The 20,854-nt window shown below is 39.3% G+C and overlaps 1 protein-coding gene across 1 annotated transcript in view; it reads left to right on the top strand.

The window, feature by feature from the left end:
• Positions 1–1,656: 1,656 nt before the first annotated feature.
• MED13 (mediator complex subunit 13) overlaps positions 1,657–20,854 on the top strand; it is a 93,849-nt gene continuing 74,651 nt past the window's right edge. The window contains exons 1-3 of the mRNA XM_082603166.1: positions 1,657–2,467; positions 4,288–4,522; positions 12,700–12,868. Coding sequence (XP_082459292.1) covers positions 2,402–2,467; positions 4,288–4,522; positions 12,700–12,868 — 470 coding nt within the window. The 5' untranslated portion in view covers positions 1,657–2,401. The remainder of the gene's footprint in view (positions 2,468–4,287; positions 4,523–12,699; positions 12,869–20,854) is intronic.

The following is a 20,854-nucleotide window of genomic DNA, read 5'->3' as shown; positions in this document are numbered from 1 at the left end:
GTTGCCCCGTGGCATGTAGGATCTTAGTTCCCCCACCAGGTATTAAAGCCACGTCTCCTGCATTGGAAAGTGGATTCTTTACCACTGGACCACCAGGGAAGTCCTGAAAAGTACTTTTATTATCCCTATTTTACAATGAGAAAACTGAGAGTAAGAGAAATTAATTTGCTCTGAAGTCAAATTTGATCCAGGATCGGCAAGTGGCAGAAGTTTTTCTATAGGCCTTTGGCTTCAAGATCTGGACTCTTCACCAGCATGTGTGAATCTATATAGGTAGAGGAGGAAAGCTTTTTAATCTGTGGCTGAAGAAGTGACATATAAGAATCCATCATTATTTTACAGAGGCAATTAAGATTAAACATTGGTAGAGTCCTAACTCACTCACTGATGTCTCCAATTTTTTTTTTTTTTTTTTTTTGCGGTACGCGGGCCTCTCACTGTTGTGGCCTCTCCCGTTGCGGAGCACAGGCTCCGGACGCGCAGGCTCAGCGGCCATGGCTCACAGGCCCAACCGCTGCGCGGCATGTGGGATCTTCCCGGACCGGGGCACGAACCCGTGTCCCCTGCATCGGCAGGCGGACTCTCAACCACTGTGCCGCCAGGGAAGTCCTGATGTCTCCAATTTTTTGAATCACCTTTACTTCTTCCTCCCTCCTTCCTTCCCCCCTTCCTTTCTTTCTCTCTCCTTCTCTCCCAGCTAAAACTCTCAGGCAAAAAATGTTTGCGCTCCTATGTTGAAGTGTAATCCAGTCAAGAACTAAATGTTTTGTGGGAAAGGGAACTAACATTTTATTTGACTCCTACTTTTTACCATTCATTCATTTGCAAATTTACATCTATCAAGCATCTACTGTGTGCTAGGAACCTGTTTTAGACACTAGAGATGCAGCGGTGAACCAAAGTAAGTCCCGGTTCTCACGGAGATGACACTCTAGTGGGCACTTTAGATACACTGGTTCACTTATTCCTCACAATAGCCGCACCTAATGATGACAACAATAATAGATAACTCCAAACAGTGTTTATCTGTGCCAGGCACTGGGCTACGTGATTTCTTTGTGTTAATCACCACAACAACCTGTGAGGTAGGGGATATGTTTTCCTCATTTCGCAGATGAGTAAACTGAGACACAGAAAGGTAAGTGATTCGCTCGAAGTTCGAACCCAGGTAGGGTGGCTCTAACTCCCAGGCTGGTAACCAAAGGCTATATTGTTTCGTTTATGTTTCTTAACATCACAGCTTTCAAGTGACCGAATCCTCTCTCAGATCATCTGACTCCCAAGCCCAGGGGTTTGCTCTGTACCCCACGGCCTTGTGGAATAAATGAGAATGGCTTGGAATTTTTGCAACACTTTCTCTTCCAAAGAATTCAAACTGATTTCAACGTAATTCTCAGATTTGTGATGTGAACCCTCTTGTACTGTAAATTCTCCGGCAAGGAGAAAGATCGCGCCAGGGCCCGGGTCATCTCACACTGGCCGGGGCACCCAGCAGATGGCGCTATTTTAGTGGCCACCAGCTGGCTACCCCGTGCCCCTGGGCTCACCGCCTCTGCTGAAAGCTTCCCGGCCCTCCCTCGCTCCCTCCTCTCTCCTCCTCCCCACGGAGACCCGGGCCCATGTGACCTTCAGGCGGCCAATGGGCGAGCAGAGAGGGCGAGCTGGTCCCTGTGGCCGCCATTAAAGCGAAGGGAAAACCCGTGAATTCGGATTAAAGGGGGAAAAACACCGCCCGCTGGGCCCACAAAATGGGGGAGTCTACGGCGTCCCGGCGGTGAGGCCGCAGGAGAGCGGACGCTGGTCCGGCTTGGCTCAGGGACGACACGAAGACACAGCCAGAGAATGGTCTGAGCCCGCAGACGCCGCCACTACCTCCGTCAGAGGAGACTCTGGGCTTAAGGACATCGCCGCTGCCGGGCCGGGGGCCTCGGCTTCTCTCCCGGTTCTCGTCCTTCCCGCCCCTCTGCGGGCGCCTCTCTGCCCGGGAGAACCCCCCAGGGCTTGGGCTCTGCCCTCTCGGACTCGATTTTAATTATTTATTGTGTAATTTATTATTTTTTCTTGTGGCAGGGGCACACATCCCCTCTGTCCCCCAGAGAGGGACGAGCGTCCGCGGGCTCCGCGGCGGCCTCAGTCCGGCCTGCGGGGCGAACGCGGCGCGGCCCTCCCGCCTCCGGCCCTCGGCCCCGGGCGGCTGGGTGCCGGCCGGGCGGCGGGGGCTGCTCGCGGCGGCGGGGGGGTGGGTGGAGAGGGCTGGCGGCCCGGCGGCCTCCTCTTCCACCGCCCCCCCCAACCACCACCCCCCCGCCCTCCCCGGTGTCTGTGTTTCTCTCTCTGGTCGGAGGCGGCGGTAATGGCGGATGGTGGGTTGTGGCGCCGGCGGCGGCTGCTGTGAGGGACGATGAGTTCCTCCTTCGTGCCGAACGGGGCCAGCCTGGAAGATTGTCACTGTAACCTCTTCTGCCTGGTGAGTGCCGGGCGGGGGCCGCGGCGAGTGGGCGGTGGGGGAGGGGCCGCGAGGTGCGCCCTTGGGCCGTGGGGGAGGGGGTCCGGGTCGGATCCAGATGCCCAAGTCCCCGGGCGAGGCCCAGCCGGAGCCGGCGCCGCGGCGAGCTCCGCACCAGCCCGGAGACGCGTTCCACCCCCGCCGTCCTGGGCTCTGTTTTAGGAGTGTCGGCCTTTTTTTCTTGTTTCCGACTCCTTTTTCCTCACCGTAGTCTTGTCTTCAACTTGGGCTCCTTATCTGGCAGGACGCTAGCATTTCCCTCTGTGTTTCTTGCTTAACTGTTGCTTTTCTCCTTGTTGACCATGTACCCCCTCCTCCCACTTTCCACTATCGCCCGTTCTCCCACTGCCTCACTCTGGTCATTTGGTTTCTCCCAGTAAACAGGACCCCGGAACTTAAGCACTCTTTTCGTTTTGCGTTTTTTCATATGAGTCAAACTGTAGGGGGTTAGTTTCTTCCTTGGGTGACTTCAGACTCTGTGTAAAGTACAGTAAATGCCATTTCATACGTTTTCTCTTTTAAACTCTGAAAAGAGTTTGCCATTTTGACAATTTCTGGCCGTCTTGCTTTTATTAGAACATTATGTTTGTGTGAGAGTGGAGCGGGCTGGTGGAGGAGGTGCTGTGGTTCTGTACTAAATGTTTTTATATTTGTTCTGCCTGCGTTTTTAGAGTGTTTTGAGGAGGCTGCTCCTCCTTTTATTGAAAAGTCAGGGGAAGCTGGATGTAGGGAAGAGAATTGTGTAGGTTGGCCCAGGTCTGGGAACATCCAATAAAGAGTTTCAAAAGTACCAACTGTTGCAAAACTCAGTCTTCAATTAGATAGTAGCTTAGCTTCATAAATGATTTAAAGTTTCCGTAACTTTCTTTTTTCGTTTTCCCTGTCCTATGAGAAATATTAAGAGAGTGTGTGATAGGTAAGTGAATTGAGTGGGCGGAGCCCAACTAGTTGGCAAGTATAAACTGCCAGTCGTGTATCAGCAGTTTCAATTTTGGCACCTTAGGCTTTGCACCTTTAAGTTAGATTAAAGAGTTACTGAATTCGCTCTGATGAATTTCTTTCACAATGCTAAATTGAGCTCTTTAATGCCTTTCCCCCTTCTAAAATGTTTTCTTGTACAATATCCATTAATCAGCATCTCTTCAGATGTAATAAGACAAACGGGTTTTATGTTTCTGTCTTCTCCAACTCAGTCTATTTTTGGTACTTTTAGGATCAGGTTCTTTGAAGATAAGACTAGCACAAATCTGACGGTTCTTTGTGAGCAGCTATTTGACTTTTCCTAAAAGGGATGTGTAAAGATTTAACAAGATTTTTTTAAAATGTAGTTCAGATTTCATTAGAGCCATGACTTCTATAAACATGGAATGATGAATCTTTAAAAGTTAATTTTGTTATAAGTTTGACACCAAGAAACAAATGTAACCAGTTAGAACAGAATTTAGGACAGAGAGTAAATGTTTACTCAGTGTGCAGCGTTAAAGTACATGTTTATATTTAACATTGTTAAGTTTCTTTTATTTCTCCTTGGGACACACATTTATTGACTTGCTATTCAGTGACATGTCAGTATTAATTTTTTAACTGTCTTTGTTCTTTTCCTTTAATTTTTGGTTGCTGAATTATCAGAATAAGCATTTCTTTTGTCAGTCTGCTTTAATATCGTAAGCATATGTTGAAAAATTGTAATGTCTTAATGAAATAAGGGACTTTAATAGTGAGTACTTTGGATTTTGAGTGAATACGCAGTAATAAAAAAAATCATGCTTTCTTTTCTTCAGGCTGACTTGACGGGAATTAAATGGAAAAGATATGTATGGCAAGGCCCAACTTCTGCCCCCATTCTGTTCCCGGTGACAGAGGAAGACCCCATTTTGAGCAGTTTTAGTCGCTGCCTGAAGGCAGACGTCCTTGGTGTTTGGCGGCGAGATCAAAGGCCTGGAAGAAGAGAATTGTGGATATTTTGGTGGGGCGAAGACCCCAATTTTGCCGACCTTATTCACCATGACTTGTCAGGTGAAAGCAAGTTATTTCTAACTGACTATATAGCAATGTTGTATACTTTTCTTAAAAACATTTGTATTAAAAATTAAGATTTTTTGGTGGAACATTGTTGAGTATGAAACCAGATAAAAATTCAGCTTCATGTTTTAGTTCACTGGGGTTATTTTATTTTACTTAAAATTATGCATATTATGGCAGTTTTTTTAAGCCTTGAATAACTTTATTCTTTTACCACCCAGCTTTCTCATGAATTTCTGGCAGACAGGGCCCAAGAAAGGCATGTTACATGAATTAACTTAAGAAAAATGGAATTGGGGAGCATTTCCTAGCAGAGTCATAAAATACTTTGGAAGCCAAGTGTAGCTCATCTTTGAGTCAGTTCTGCCACTGCTGTCTTCTGTATGAATGTGTAAACAGTTGTAGAGGATCTAGAAATGTTGTAACTTTCTCGTGTTTTTTTCCCCCAGGCATATAGTTACTTTATTATTTTTATTTGTGGCTGTTACATTATTAACATATGAAGGCATATGTTAATTTTCTTATTCTTGGAAAGTGATACTTTTATTTTAGGTACTGTTCCATCAGAGAGTGTCTTTGATATGAAACAGTGCTAACTTGTTAGCTTTTACAGTGGGACATGGGATCATAATCTGAAAAGTTAGAGAAATAATTTTATGAGCAAATCAGTAAAATTAAAATAAAATTAAAGTTAAATGTAAGCTGTTTCGATGTATATTAAAATATTAGGTGGGTATTTTTTTTTCGATGTTTCATGTTATGTGTTTAAATATGTTTTCTCCTGAAACTTCAGTTATATAAAAAAAAATTTCTTCTCTAGTTTAACGGTTTTTTTAGCATATTTTCTTAAAAATGGTAATACCAACACCTTAAAATATTGATTTGAACATAATGAAAGTAATTTTGGAAGATTAGGCTTTACTTGTCAGATTTTGCTGAATGCCATTGAATACTAAGGATTTATCAGAGTGAAAGCAATTGAAGTAGTAAAGAAAAATATATTAGTAGTTGTATGTAATCATATTCACTGTTCCAAGTCTGTCCTGAACTGTTTTAAACAGGTGGTGTAGCCAATGGTATTTTTATAATGTTTTAGCTTTTTTTTTTTAACTTGTCATTTACTTTAGAATGTTTTTACCTAAATCAGACATATCTTAGAGAATAATAAGGTCTTTGCAGATAGAGTATATTTGTCGCGCCCTTTTGTTTGCTCCAGGGACACCGTCTGCCTCCCTTTTGGGGTAATTAGTCTGCCTCTGTCTCTCTAGCTAACCCCTTTTTCATTTCTTCCCATCTGTGGCACTCTATCCCCTTCTTTTAAGCTCCCCTGAGAAGAGAGCAGCTGGACAGTAGGGGTGGCATCAGCTGCAGGAGGCAATCCTGAGTTCCAAGTGGAGGTGTAGTAGTGAGGAAAGGGGAACCGGAAGGACCCAGGTGGTAACAAAAAGCTGGTTAATTTAGTTTCAGCCTGCTCTTCGCAGGCAGTGTCCTTCTGTTTGCTTCGGCACCTACCACATCTTGTGACTGAAATGTTTGTGATTATGGTGATAATGGTGCCCCTCTTGTTGGTGAGGGAAGGAGGGAGGCATTCCTTTTTGCAGATTAGAATTCTCAGTTTTTCTTACTAACTCAGTAATAAAAGTACAGAGTTGCCTTTGCTTAACGCCCTTAATCTCCTTTGTGTCATCCATAGTGTATTTTTTAAAAGTAACTTTTTGTTTTAAAATAGTTTTAGATTTACATAAAAGTTAGAGATAGTATAGAGTTCCTGAATAACAGCCCTCACCCAATTTCTTCTATTGTTAACATCTTCCATCAAAATGTACATTTTTCACAGCTAATGAACCAATATTGATACATTGGTATTACCTAAAATTGATACTTTCTTTGGTTTTCTTTTATTTTTACCTAATGTCCTTTTTCTATCCTATGATCTTATCAAAGATACCATATTACATTTAGTTGTCATGTTTCCTTCAACTGTTCTAGACTGTGACAGTTTCTCAGACTCGCTTTATTTTTGATGATCTTGATAGTTCTGAAGAGTTCGGTCAGGCTCCATAGTGCCTTTTAAATTTCTGCCTGCCTTTTACATGTAGCACATGTTTGGGTCGCCACCTCCCTTTCAAGATTTGCTGATATGTAGAAATAGAATGTAAATTGGTTTTATTGCTAATTGGTAAAAGTCTGTTACAGCAAACCAGATCTGATTTGATACATACTTTAACTCTCAGTTACTTGTTTTGTAGCAGTAGTCGATACTATTTAGTAATTTGCAAAGACTTGCTGATTTTTGGGTCAGGATTTGTGCTAACTAGTACTGGCCTAACTGTTAACATTCCAGAAAGATAATTTGTTCATAATGTCCCTTGAATCCCAAAGCCAAACACTTTTTTTTTCTTTCGCTTTTTGCCAAAAGTAAAAATGGATAGTTGGATCAGTATCCATATGTTTTGATAGAAAAAGGATTGGAGAACAGAACTCCTCTTTCATTACAACCTTTTAAATTTTAATTTTTTAAAAAAATAAATTTATTTTATTTTTATTTATTTTTGGCTGCGTTGGGTCTTTGTTGCTGCAGGCGGGCTTTCTCTAGTTGCGGCAACCGGGGGCTACTCTTCATTGCGGTGGCTTCTCGTTGCGAAGCACGTGCTCCAGAGCGCAGGCTCAGTAGTTGTGGCTCACGGGCTTTGTTGCTCCGCAGCATGTGCGACCCTCCCGGACCAGGGCTCGAACCTGTGTCCTCTGCACTGGCAGGCGGATTCTTAACTGCTGTGCCACCAGGGAAGCCCCAAATTTTAATTTTTTTAAATTTAAACTTTGTAGCGGCCCTCGTTCAGTGGTTGTGTGATAGAGATGTAAATGTGGTGGTGGGAAAATTTTAGCTTAATTCCTCTGGTCAAAAGTCTTTATATTGGTTCTTTTAAGTGTACTGTTAGTTTGCTTCAGAGCAAGGTTGTTTCACTATCATTAGTGTGTTCTCGAAGGAGAAGAGTTTTGTGGGTATTTTTATTCTGTGCCTTACCTTTTTTTGAATTTTATTGCTGTCATCATTGGCTTTTAGTTTTTCCCTTGAAACAAAAATAAAAACAACTGCTCCCTCTCTGAGGTTTGCATCTTAAAAAGAAAATCATAGTAGCTAGAATGTGATAAGACTCTTTGAGAAAACTGATACCTTGAGAACTGAAAAAACAGAATCAGTCCAGGCTAAAAATATTTATTTTTCCTGGCTCCTGTGGTATATATATGGGATTTCAGCAACATGTCCAAATACTTTTCATCATAACAGAATTTCATTGTAAATAGTGTCAAACTAAACAGGCCATCGTTTAGTCTTAGAATTTAATTTTGGATGCTTTTACTGAAGGATTTTTTTTTTAATTTATTTTTGGCTGCATTGGGTCTTTGTTGCTGTGCACGGACTTTCTCTAGTTGCAGAGAGAGGGGGCTACTCTTCGTTGCTGTGCGTAGGCTTCTCATTGCGGTGGCTTCTCCCGTTGCTCTAGAGCACAGGCTCAGTAGTTGTGGCTCACGGGCTTAGTTGCTCTGCGGCATGTGGGATCTTCCCGGACCAGGGCTTGAACCCGTGTCCCCTGCATTGGCAGGTGGATTCTTAACCAATGCACCACCAGGGAAGCCCTGAAGGATATTAATTACAGTGGAATTTAAGCTTAAGTGGCAGCTTTAACAAGGTTGACAAATAGATAAATAGCAGCCAAATATAGGAGTTTAGTGTCAGCCAAACTAAAAAATTGTTTTGTTCCCCAGGTAGCCGAAGAGAGTTAATTCATTTCTGTCTTCTGTTCCATAATTTACTTGTGACCCAGCTTTTTATGTTTGCTAGTCTCTAGGGACAACTTTGTTAGCCATGCTTTTTTGTGTACTATCCATTTTGAGCAAGAAAGTGTGTCTTTTAAGGCTTCAAATCAAAGGTTAGCATATTGGGCTTCTTTTAAACCAAAATTTGTCAGGTTTTGCTGATCAATAATGCTGCCAGTTTAAGGCTGTCAGTAATATTTGTTGAATGAATAGCTTATGAATGGGCAGTTGTTGTTCAAGACAGACACTGAGCTACACATTTAAACATTTCTCTTTATTCTTTCAAGAAATACACAGTATTTTCTACAGTGATCATTTTTGGCCCATTTATTATTCATTAGTGCATGTTGCATTTTAATAGTTTGGCAGACTTACTTAGGAAAAGATTCCTTTTTTACTGGCTTACCGCTGTGGAGATATTTAAAGATGTCAGTTTTGAGAAAACTGAGTACAAGTGCTAGGTATATCAACTTTTTTTGTTTTTTTTTCCCCCACTCATGGAGAATTATTTTGATGACCTATCACATACTTTTGCATCACTATAATACATATCCTCAGAAAAAATTTTTTTATGGAAATCAAATTTAGCATTTGAACTTATGCATTGTTTTCTTCAAATACTTTGTAAAATTTTTTCAAGTAATGACGATTAAGAGTTCTAATGCTAAGGGTAATGGAACAGTACTAAAAACACAGAATTGAAACTGTTTTCTCTGGGGATACAGATACAAGAGGAGGAAAACATTTATTTAAATACATTAAGCAGACTTTTTCCATTAGGCTATGGTTGATTAAGTTCAAAAGAGCTAGGTAAAGATTTGCCATGTGTTCCTCCTCCCTCCCTTCTCTGTTATAATACTGGTGTTGAGATTCAAGAACTTATATTAATTAATGTAAGAGGTGCATATCACTATGTCTTGGGTGGCTTCGTTGTACCATTTCACTTTTTTAAAAAAATACTTATTTATTTGGCTGTACTGGGTCTTAGTTGCGGCATGCGGGATCTTTAGTTGTGGCATGAGGGAATCTTTTATTTATTTTTAAATTTTATTTCTTTTATTTTTGGCTGCGTTGGGTCTTTGTTGCTGCCCGCGGGCTTTCTCTAGTTGCAGCGAGCGGGGGCTACTCTTTGTTGCGGTGCGAGGGCTTCTCACTGTGGTGGCTTCTCTTGTTGCGGAGCACAGGCTCTAGGCTTGCGAGCTTCAGTAGTTGCAGCACACAGGCTCAGTAGTTGTGGCTCACAGGCTCTAGAGCACAGGCTCCGTAGTTGCTTAGTTGCTTCCTGATATGTGGGATCTTCCTGGACCAGGGATGAAACCCGTGTCCCCTGCATTGGCACGCGGATCCTTAACCACTGCACCATCAGGGAAGCTCTGAGGGAATCGTTTAGTTGCAGCATGTGGGCTCCTTTAGTTGCGTAGTTGCGGCATGTGGGATCTAGTTCTAGTTCCCTGACCAGAGATCGAACCTGGGCCCCCTGCATTGGAGCACGGAGTCTTAATCCCACCATTTCACTTTTTATATCTCTGAATACAACATGTAGAAGTACTTTTATTATGGTTATAATATCAAGATAGAAGCTTGGCTCAGTAGGCTTCTTGTTGCTAAGTGACACCCCCCCCCAAAAAAAAACCCTTCAAGCTTTTCATTGAATGTTATTAGGAATTATTATTTCCTCAGCAATGAAAAATGAAATTATGTTACTTTTGTAATGGTTGCTTAGTTACCTACCATATAGGTGAAGATATACTCAAGATATTTGTTGGCCTTAGAAAATCCTAACAAGTGGTCTGTTTGTTTTATGCGTAACTCCCATTTAGTGTTAATGAGCATTGTGGGCATTTGAGGGTATAATGTAAAATGAGTAGTAAGTTCACCTGAGTTTCTCTAGACAAAAAAATTAAGAGCAATGAGGGAGAAATGCTTGAATATTAATACTGGTTAATTTTCTAAACTATATTTAGTATTCTTAAACTATTTAAGTACAGGTTTAACTGAAATAGATTTTTAAAAATAAAACCATAAAATATTCAGAATTTTATGTGAAAATTTATATAAATTGTATTTATGTAATACAGTCGTATTACTTACTATTCTAAACATTTTTAATTTACTCTTTTGGGGAAGAAGGTAAATTCAGTCTCAAGTTTTAAGTGAATAATTTTCTGATATTTGAAGTTTATAGTGACTGTACAACTTTGAAATGTAATGGTAACTGTGTGCCTTGGCTCTTTGTTGGTTTAAAACTTAGAAGTAGTCAGAAAAAAGATTTTGGTAGGGGCTACTTACGTATGACAAATGTTACTCCATTGTGCTTCCTAGAAGGTAAGAATTTTTGAGGTAAAAGGCAATAAAAATAAAAGTACACTAAATAGGTTATGAAGAAGTGAAGAATTCCGGCATAATTCTCTTGGAATTAAGAATATGTGTACTTTTAGTAATCATAAATCACATAACTTTAGATAAAACTCTTAATGTTGTAGGTATTTAATTTTGAAATAATAGAACCTGATTAGGCTGAAAGCAGATTGCAAAAGATTCATTTTTTTTCTTTCAGCAACTCACAGATATGCTTGTGATCTAGACCTTTTAAATAAAGTGAAATCACTATGTGCCACTTCCCTTTTCTTCTAGCCTGTGTTCTTTAATAAAGTGAAACTTGTAAAATTTTGGCTTTAAATGGAAGTAGATAAGGATGTCTGTAATATAGTAGAATGTGAAGAACTTTCTCTGTTTATTATTAATGATTTAAAAATTATTTCAACTCTCAAGTATTGTAATTTTCTAAAGCTTACCTCATTTTTTAAGAGCTTACCTTTTTGGAAAAAACACAATTAGTTTATTTGAAAGACTTCAACTATAATTTAAGAAACACTTTAAAGGACAACATAAAATCAACATTAACCTTTGTAGTGGCACAAATTTCTAGTGCAGTTAAAGTCCACTGTCATGCTTTTGAGTTAATGTTTATTCTGCCCATTTGTTTTGTAAGTTATGAATATAAACCATGTGTCACTCTTAATATGTGTCTCTGCTTTTATTCAAAAGCATCTTAGTTTATTATTTTTCTATTGGAATGTTATATACATTTTTAGTGTTTAATTAAGAAAGATTATTTTTACTTAAATTGAAAGAAGACCCATATTTATAAAATGTTTATAAAGTTATAGAAGTTATAAAAGGATACTAAATTATATTTGAAATAGCAGTTTAAAATATTACAACAGTTAAAATGCTGACTGTAGTAGCTATCATTTATAGTAGGATTCCTTGGATGCTTTGTTATAGGTATGAGATGGATAGAGAGTAAAAAGTTTTTTTTTCTGAACTACATCCATACTTACATCAAAATGACTGCAATTTTTTTTTGCGCGCGGTACGCGGGCCTCTCACTGTTGTGGCCTCTCCCGTTGCAGAGCACAGGCTCCGGACGCGCAGGCTCAGCGGCCATGGCTCACGGGCCTAGCCACTGCACTGCATGTGGGATCTTCCCGGACCGGGGCACGAACCCACGTCCCCTGCATCGGCAGGCGGACTCTCAACCACTGCGCCACCAGGGAAGCCCTGACTGCATTTTTTTTGTTATTGGTTTTTTTGTTTTGGTAACTTCACTTGGGTGGTTAATAGATTTGCTGGAAAAATTGAGGCTGTATAGTTAGCGAAGATTGCTATAACTTTATATCAGATGTGCCATTTAAAATTTGTCTTTAAATTTTTAAGTTTCTCCCCCCAAGTAGAGAATCCTATACTGAATAGTAAACATGGGAATCATTTGGTTGTAATGAGACCTAAGGTGGCTAATAATGCACTGCTTGTTGGGCTCTTTGCCAAAAGCTTCCTTTTTATCCATCACTTATTTTTATAGTTGAGTCATGGATTAGAATGCTGATGGACATAAAATATTTTGAGTTTAATTATTAACTGTCTAGTTTTTTTGGCAAGGTCAGTTTTGTAAAGTAACTAACAAGTGAGCCAGCTTAGAAATTGGCATCTTAGGTGTAGAATGTGTAATATTTCCCTTGGTTATACAAATGTCCTTTTCATTTATACAGAAATGAAATCAGTCTGTTTGCAGTATATCATTGCCTTTTTAAAAATAATTTAAATTATTAAAAAAATAATTTTCTGGTAATTTAATAGAATACATGGCACTTTGGCCTTTTATTCTGTATAGAGTAGCTTTGAAACCTGATATTTTAATGTCTAGAGAGATACCAAAGTGATTGTAGCTCACTATTCTGAGGTGAAGTAGGGTTTATGAATTTAGGGATTAAACTATCACACTTTTTACTTAGCTCTAAGTAGATATAGTGCCACAGTGTTACCTTTTGTTTCTTTCATTTCTTTTATAGAAGAGGAAGATGGAGTGTGGGAGAATGGACTTTCCTATGAATGCCGTACTTTGCTTTTCAAAGCAGTTCACAATCTGTTGGAACGGTGTTTAATGAACCGGAACTTTGTACGTATTGGCAAGTGGTTTGTAAAGCCTTATGAAAAAGATGAAAAACCTATAAATAAAAGGTAAGCTATCTTATTTAAACTCTTACTTGATATTTCTTTAGGCTTGTTAATTTTAATGAGTTTATAGAAAATGTGTGCTAAAACAAACTAGTATCTTGCAGACATATTCAGGAGGTTAATTTTTGCAAAAAGTACTCTAAGTATTTAGTTTTCTTTGACCCCTTCATTCTTCCTTTTACACGTTTGAATAATATTCTTGCAGTGAGGATAGGCTGTGTGTCAATGCAGTGGCCTAAGTTTTGATTTGGGATGGTAGAAAAAAAGTGGGATGAAAGCAGAGACTTAGGCATTGAAGTATACTTTTTTAGTACTAGTGGAAATACAGTCATGGTACTCTGTTAAAATTAAGCAGTATTAATATTTGTTTTTAGCTGGTGATCTGTAGTCATGTTTTGGGTTGAGGTAATCCTCATTCTCAAACCTCTTTTTGCTCAAAGTAATTTAAATTTGTAATTTTCTATATAAGACATGTTTACTTTTGGGGTGTTTTTCAGTTTTCTTCAACTTTGAATTAGGCAAATTTAGGACACTTAATTTTTAGGATAATTACAGATGCACAGAAGACTTTAAGACCTGTAGTGTTAAAAGCTTTAGGTTACTACAGTTCTCTGATTTAAATAACATAAGGCACGATCTGTTAGAAGATTTAGTCCCAAGCAGTTGTTGAATTAGTGAGACTTCAAGAGAGATGAAAGAGTGGTGAGTAAGATGGGATGTGGGAAAAAGAGAAAATGAAGGAAATGTATTAGTTTTCCCTAAAAGATGTGAGGATATGAAGTACTGGCTGTGATTGTAATCATTGTCGAGATGTCATTTTTTTACGTCACGTGCACATCTTTTTTCATGTGCACCCGAAATTTTTTCAGACTTCCCTTATTAGTTTCAGTGGAATGGATGACGAGGTAAGCCTGGAGAAATCAAGACTCTTTCATTTTTTTCTCTCTGAAAATTAAAATAAACCTTTATTGTCAACAGAATAATTAATCTTACAAGTTAGGAGTGCATTCAGTTGCAAATGACAGAAAACCTAACTACCTGGCTTATTTAGGAATTGATTTTTCTCAATAGCAAGGAGTCTGGAGGTAGATAATCTGTTCAATAACGTCATCAAAACTAAGGTTCCCTCGAGTTTTCTGCTCTTTCATCTTTAGCCTTTGGGTTTTATCCTCATGGTCCCAGTAAGTGTTGCATCTGCAAACCTCACTCACAGTGGATACCAGGCAGGAAGAGGAAGGGAGGGAGGAAGTGAGAAGGGGTGACCCTTGGATCAGAAAGTAGATTCTTTTCTGGAAACTTTAGCTGACGTTTAATTGGCTATACTACTGAGAGAAATATTTTTTTATATGGGAACATTGCCACTCTGAGCAAACTAAGGCTCTGGTTAGTAAGAAGAAATGGAGAATAGATACTAGGTAGGCAGTTAATTAGAGAAGGGGGAATAAGTATCAGGTAGGCAATTAGCAGTGTTCACTGTATATATTTATATAGTTTTAAGAAGTCAAGCTGATTAGCAAGATTTAAAATGAAATGCTATAATCCTGAGCCTAGCTACTAGATGCGCTCCTCAGGGGCAGTCCCTTTTAATTCTTTTAACTGTCTTTTTTAATTTATGTATTTAAAAACTTATAAGCAAATACCATGCTGATTCCTGAGTTTTCTGTTATTTCAGTTATTCAGGATTTAATCTATTGACTTTCTATTAATGGTTTAGCTATCTAACTACCCCAGATGCTTAGACATCGGCATACCTATATACTCTCTTGCCTCTTCCCTTCTCTTTTTTCCCTTATCTTGCCAATATAGTTATGAGATTTGGTAAAAACAATGCCTATTGTTTCTATTACTATAATTTTATAAATATTATTTTCAGTGAGCCATTTGGTATATTAAGATTACATTCCATTTCCTGTCTATAATTTTGTTTTCCCCAGTGTTAATGATTATCTCTTTTTTCACTTAATTATCTATGTCAGGGGCTGGTAAACTACCACCCCACAGGGCAAATATAGCCTGCCACCTGTTTCTGTAAATAAAATTTTTATTGTAACACAGTCCTGTTCCTTCATTTGGATTATTTTATGCCTGCTTTCACACTACAGCAGAATTGAATAGTTGTGACAAGAGACAGATGACTCCACAAAGCCTAAAATATTTCTCTGGCTCTTTACACATAAAGTTTGCTGAGCCCTGATCTATGTACTTATTGGTAATTTGCCCCTAGGTTATGTACCAGAAGTATAAATCTCCCTTCCCAACCTTTAAGGAGTATGTGTAATCTTTTCGTTTCTTCCCTCCCTCCCTCCCTCTCTCTCCCCCTCTCTCCCTCTCCCCCTCTCTCTCCCTCCCTCTCCCTCTCCCTCCCTCCCTCCCTCCCTCTCTCCCTCCCTCTCTCCCTCTCTCCCTCTCTCTCCCTCCCTCCCTCCCTCTCTCCCTCTCTCTCCCTCCCTCCCTCTCTCCCTCTCTCCTTCCCTCTCCCCCTCCCCCCTCTCTCCCCCTCTCTCCCTCTCTCTCTCCCCCCTCCCCCTTCCCCCTCTCTCCCCCTCCCTCCTCCCTTCCCCCTCTCTCTCTTTCTCTCCCTCCCCTCTCTCTCTCTCTCTCTCTCCCCCTTCCTCTCTCCCCCTCCCTCCCTCTCCCTCCCTCCCTCTCTCTCTCAATATCACTATTTGAGCCCTTCATTGTTCTCTTCCAGTCTGGACTTCTTGTTCTATAAGGGCTGTTTCACAGCAGTCATCTTGGGAATTCTCTTTGCCTTTTTGTCTGTGTTGGATCCCTTATTTTCTGGATCTCATGTTTTCTTTTTTGTCTTACTGTTTTGGTAGTGCCCATCTACCTGTAGTTTCCTGAAGTGCATAAGGAGTAATGTTTTTGAGATCCTGAATGTCTGAATTACCTCCTTTTCTACTCTTAAGACTCCTGGGCACTAAAATGCTGACTGGAAGCCCTATGTATGTGCATAGCTCTGAAGTCGCAGGCTTTAGTATGGTGATTGGTCAGGAACCTGGCCAGTTTTATTTAGAACTGTGCTGTTACTATAGTAGCCACCAGCCAGTTGTAGCTATTTAAATTTCAGTTAATTGAAAAAATAAAAATTCAGTTCCTCAGTTGTGCAGACCACATTTCAAATGCTCTTATGACTGCTGGCTATTGTATTGGGTAGTGTAGGTCGAGAATATTTCTATCATTGCAGAAAGTTCTTTTGGATGGTATTGCTTCCACCAGAGCCTTTACACTTATAATTAAAATAATACCTTAGGAGCATCACGAAAGAAGTTAGTCAAGGTTTTTTTGTTTTATTTTTGGCAGTAAATGAAAGACTATAAATTTCACCATAAAGCTCTGTTTATCTTCTGCCACACCTGTGGCTTTTACACAGTCTCTTTATCTCCATTTTAATTAAATATAAGCACCACAAGATTTAAGGTGGTATATTAGTAGCCATTTTATATAGCTTTAGGATGTCCTTTGGTTGGGTTCCTCAGTACCTCTGAAACCCTCAACTTCTAGGGAAGCTAAGAGCTATCACTGTTATGTTTTCTAAGGACTCAGTTCCTTTCTTCTTGTCTTCTAAGGTAGCACTGTCTAATAGAAATATAATGTGAGTCGAAATATAATGTGAGTCGCATATGTGTTTTTAAATCTGGTAGTAGGCACATTAAAGAAAGTTTTTTAAAAAGTGAAATTAATTTTAATATATTTAACCTAAAAATCTAAGATATTTCAGCATGTAATTACATATAAAGATGATATGAACGAGGTATTTTCTTTTTCCTTTTTTTTTTTTTAACTAAGTCTTTGAAATCTAATATGCATTCTGTACTTAGAGTACACCTCGGCATTGTCTGGTCACATTGACAAGTGCTGAATAGTCATTTGTATATAGGTTTGCATTAACAACGCAGTTCTAGGGCTTGAAGCCCAGCCGGGCTTGATGGTGCTTATTGGTAAACGATCTCTTCTCTCTGGCTTACGGACACTCTTGGGATTGTATGCTAAATTGTGAGTGTACTCTAGAATCTCAGAAGTGGGGGGAACTTGCATCTTATGTCAAGGTATCCACTGTTTGCCAAGTTGGGCGTAGTTACTGTCTTGTTTTTCCTCCTTTTAGCCTGTCTTTGCTAGTCTCTTATTAATGTCTGTCATCAAGATTATTACGCATCCTATTTCTGAAGTCTTAAGTGGTGGTATAATAGTACTTAGGACCCATGAAATTTCTCTGTGATGCTTGAGTCATTAGGGTTTGCATGGCCAGTTTTCCACATGCTCATGCTTTCCAGAAACATTAATGAGAGAAAAAATGAAGTGCTAAGAAAGACTTTTTTCTCTCTCTTTTTTCCTCCCCATTAAGCTTTTCTTACTATCATTTCTTACTGTGATTCTTAGAGATTCATACAAATCTGTCTTTTTCAACTATTGCTTTTAGATATGAACCATAATAGAGAAATTTTTTTTCTGAAGGGGAGAAGGGAATGAGCATAACTGGCCAAGCAGTGTTTGAAATCAGGGCTTAATATGTATTAAATCAATTCTCAAAACGACCTATTACTCCAGTTTTACAGTTGATAAATCTGAAGCACAGGGAGGTTAAGGAACTTGTCCAAGGTCGTATTTCTTGCAGGTATTGGAGCTGGATTATAGGGCACGAAAAATATGAGGCAGATTGTGGACCCTGTAGACCACTATATCTCCTGTACCTACATCTTTTTAAAGTTATTGGAAATAGTAAAACAGAAGACTTAAAAATTAAAAATATTAGGGAGATACTATATTTCCTGAGCACTTGAAGTTGTAAACCAGAATAATATGTCATTGCTTTCTAAGTATTCTTTACTGTATAATGTAAGTAATGTGTTCACTGAGTCAGCAGGAGTATGTACAAAATCACAGATAAGGTGTTTTATTCTGGATTTTAATATAGATCTTTTGTTCATTGAGATATGGCAAGGATACCTGATATTGAAATTACACTTATAAATTTAAGAAATTTAAAAAGTTACTGAGGGGGCTTCCCTCATGGCGCAGTGGTTGAGAATCTGCCTGCCAATGCAGGGGTCTGGGAAAATCCCACATGCCGCAGAGCCACTAAGCCTCTGCGCCACAACTACTGAGCCTGTGCTCTAGAGCCCGTGAGCCACAACTGCTGAGCCTGCATGATGCAACTACTGAAGCCCGTGTGCCTAGAGCCTGTGCTCCACAGCAAGAGAAGCCACCACAGTGAGAAGCCAGCGCCCTACAACAAAGAGTAGCCCCCACTCACTGCAACTAGAGAAAGCCCCGCGTGCAGCAACGAAGACCCAATGCAGCCAAAAATAAATAAAATAAATATATATATATTTTTTTAAAAAAGGCTGTAAAAAAATTACTCTGAGGGCTACAGAAATACAGATTAATGCAGTGGTTCCCAAACTTGTCCAGATGTGGAATCACCTTGAGAGATTAAAAAAATAACCTGTGTATTAACCTGGAAGTGTGGTCTGGGCTTTGGAATTTTTAAAAGATCTCTGTGTGATTCTAATGAAAGACAGATTTGAAAACTATTGAATTGATGGAATAAAAATCTAGGAATTAGGATGACTAGGATTTTTTTGGGGGGATGTTAATTATTTCAAATAATGTTAAAATGGATGATTGTGAAGTTGTGCATAATTTTAAAAGTATCACCATAACATGTTGCTATTAGATAACACAACATAAATAGAAATATAGGACCGATTACATAAATTTTATCAACCCAATGATAGAATAGGATTCTTTTTTTTGTCATTGTGGTAAAATATACGCAACAAAATTTACCATTTTAGCCATTTTTCAAGTGTATGGTTCAGTGGCATTAAGTACATTCACATTGTTGTGCAGCCATCACATTATCTCCAGAACTTTTTCATCATCCTAAACTGAAAATCTGCCCATTAAATGATAACTCCCTGTTTTCTCCCCCTCCCAGCCCCTGTAACCACCATTTTACTTTCTGTCGCTATGAATTTGACTGTCCTAAGTACCTTACATAAGTGGAATCACATAGTATTTGTCCTCTTGTGTCTGGCTTATTTCACTGAGCATAATGTCCTCAAGGTTCTCATCTAGGTTGCAGCATGCATTTTCGTTTCTTCTTGAGGCTGAATAGTTCTCCGTTGTAGTTTTGTGCCACATCTTGTTTATCCATTCACCTGGCATCTGACGTTTGGGTTGTTTCCACTTTTTGTCTGTTGTGAGTAATGCTGCTGTAGGTATTAGTGTACAAATATCTGCTTTCACTTCTTTTGGGCATATACACACAAGTGGAATTTCTAGATCATACAGTAGGTCTCTTTTTATTTATTTTTGGAGGAATCGCTGAAGTCGTTTCCACATTGGCTGTACCATTTTATATTCCTACGAGCAGTGCAGGAGGATTCCAATTTCTCCACATCCTCACCAACACTTCTTTTCTTTTTAAAAAAGTAGTAGCCATCCTTAGGGGTGTGAAGTGGTTATCTCATTGTCGTTTTGATTTGCATTTTCTTATTTTTTTTTTTTCCTTTTTCCGGTACACGGGCCTCTCACTGCTGTGGCCTCTCCCGTTGTGGAGCACAGGCTCCGGACGCGCAGGCTCAGCGGCCACGGCTCACGGGCCCAGCCGCTCCGCGGCACGTGGGATCTTCCCGGACCGGGGCACGAACCCGCATCCCCTGCATCGGCAGGCGGACTCCCAACCACTGCGCCACCAGGGAAGCCCCGCATTTTCTAAATGATTAATGATGTTGAGCATCTTTTCACGTTTGGTGGCTATTTATGTATCTTTGGAGAAATGTCTCTTCAAGTCTTTTATCCATTTTTAATTGGTTGTTAGGATGACTAGAATTTTAAGTCAACATTCCCTTTAACTAGGTTTATGATTTTAAGACAAGTCACTTAACTTCTTTGTGCCTTGAATTCCCTACCAGCAAAATGGGGTGTCATCTTTCTGTAACGACGTAACAGAAATGCTAAAAATAGATTAGATATAGTACCTCCTAAAGCAGTATAGATAACTGTTATATTATTAGAACAGCTAAGTTTATTAGCATATTTTCATTTTCTGTCTTAGAATAAAGAATCTTTTGTTTAATTTCAGTACTTAAGGAACATTTTTCTACAATAGAAGATTATCTTTGGAGGTTTCGTCTGTAAAATACTGCCTCACTCATGCCTTTTTGTTTTGGTTATTATAGTAAAAGCTCCTGGAGAGCAATTTTACTGTCTACAATACTTTATAGTAGCCTAACAGTACCTTGGAGTCTCATTGTAGTTGCACATATTTGTTTTAACTCCACTTTTCTAAGTGCTAAGTACCAAAAATTAGGTGATGTTATAAGATGATCTCTCTCCTTGAAAGACAAGCCCTTGTGAATTTAGTATGGCAGAATCACCTAACATTCGCTTTGGCCTATAATATTTTCTGACTAGATTACCTTTAATATAGACATACTTTGGAGATATTGCAGGTTTTTTTCCAGACCGCCACAGTACAGCACGTATAATAAATCGAGTCGCAAGAATTTGGTTTCCAGTGCATTTAAAAGTTACGTTTACACTAACTGTAGCCTATTAAGTGTGCGGTAGCATTATGTCTAAAAAAACAGTGTATATAACTTAATTAAAAATACTTTATTTAAAAAATACTAACCATCATCTGAACTTTCAGCAAGTAGTAATTTTTTTGCAACAGTAACATCAAAGATCACTTATCACAGATCACCATAACAAGTATAATAATGAAAAAGTTGGAAATGTGAGAATTAGCAAAATGTGACACAGAAACATGAAGTGAACATATGCTTGAAAAAATGGTGCCGACAGACTTGCTGGATGCAGGGTTATCATACACCTTCAGTTTGTAAAGCAGTCAGTTATCTGCGAAGTACAATAAAGCAAGGTATACCTCTGTAAGGATTTCCGAAATTTTATCCCATATTTAGAATGTATAGTTTTTTCCTCCTATATCATGCACAAACTTGGCTTATTTTAAAC

This window comes from Mesoplodon mirus (assembly GCF_964341445.2).
Source record: "Mesoplodon mirus genome assembly, chromosome: 18".
Taxonomy (NCBI): Eukaryota; Metazoa; Chordata; class Mammalia; order Artiodactyla; family Ziphiidae; genus Mesoplodon; species Mesoplodon mirus.
Note: the sequence above shows the minus strand (reverse complement) of the source record. Positions and strands in the feature narration are given on the sequence as shown.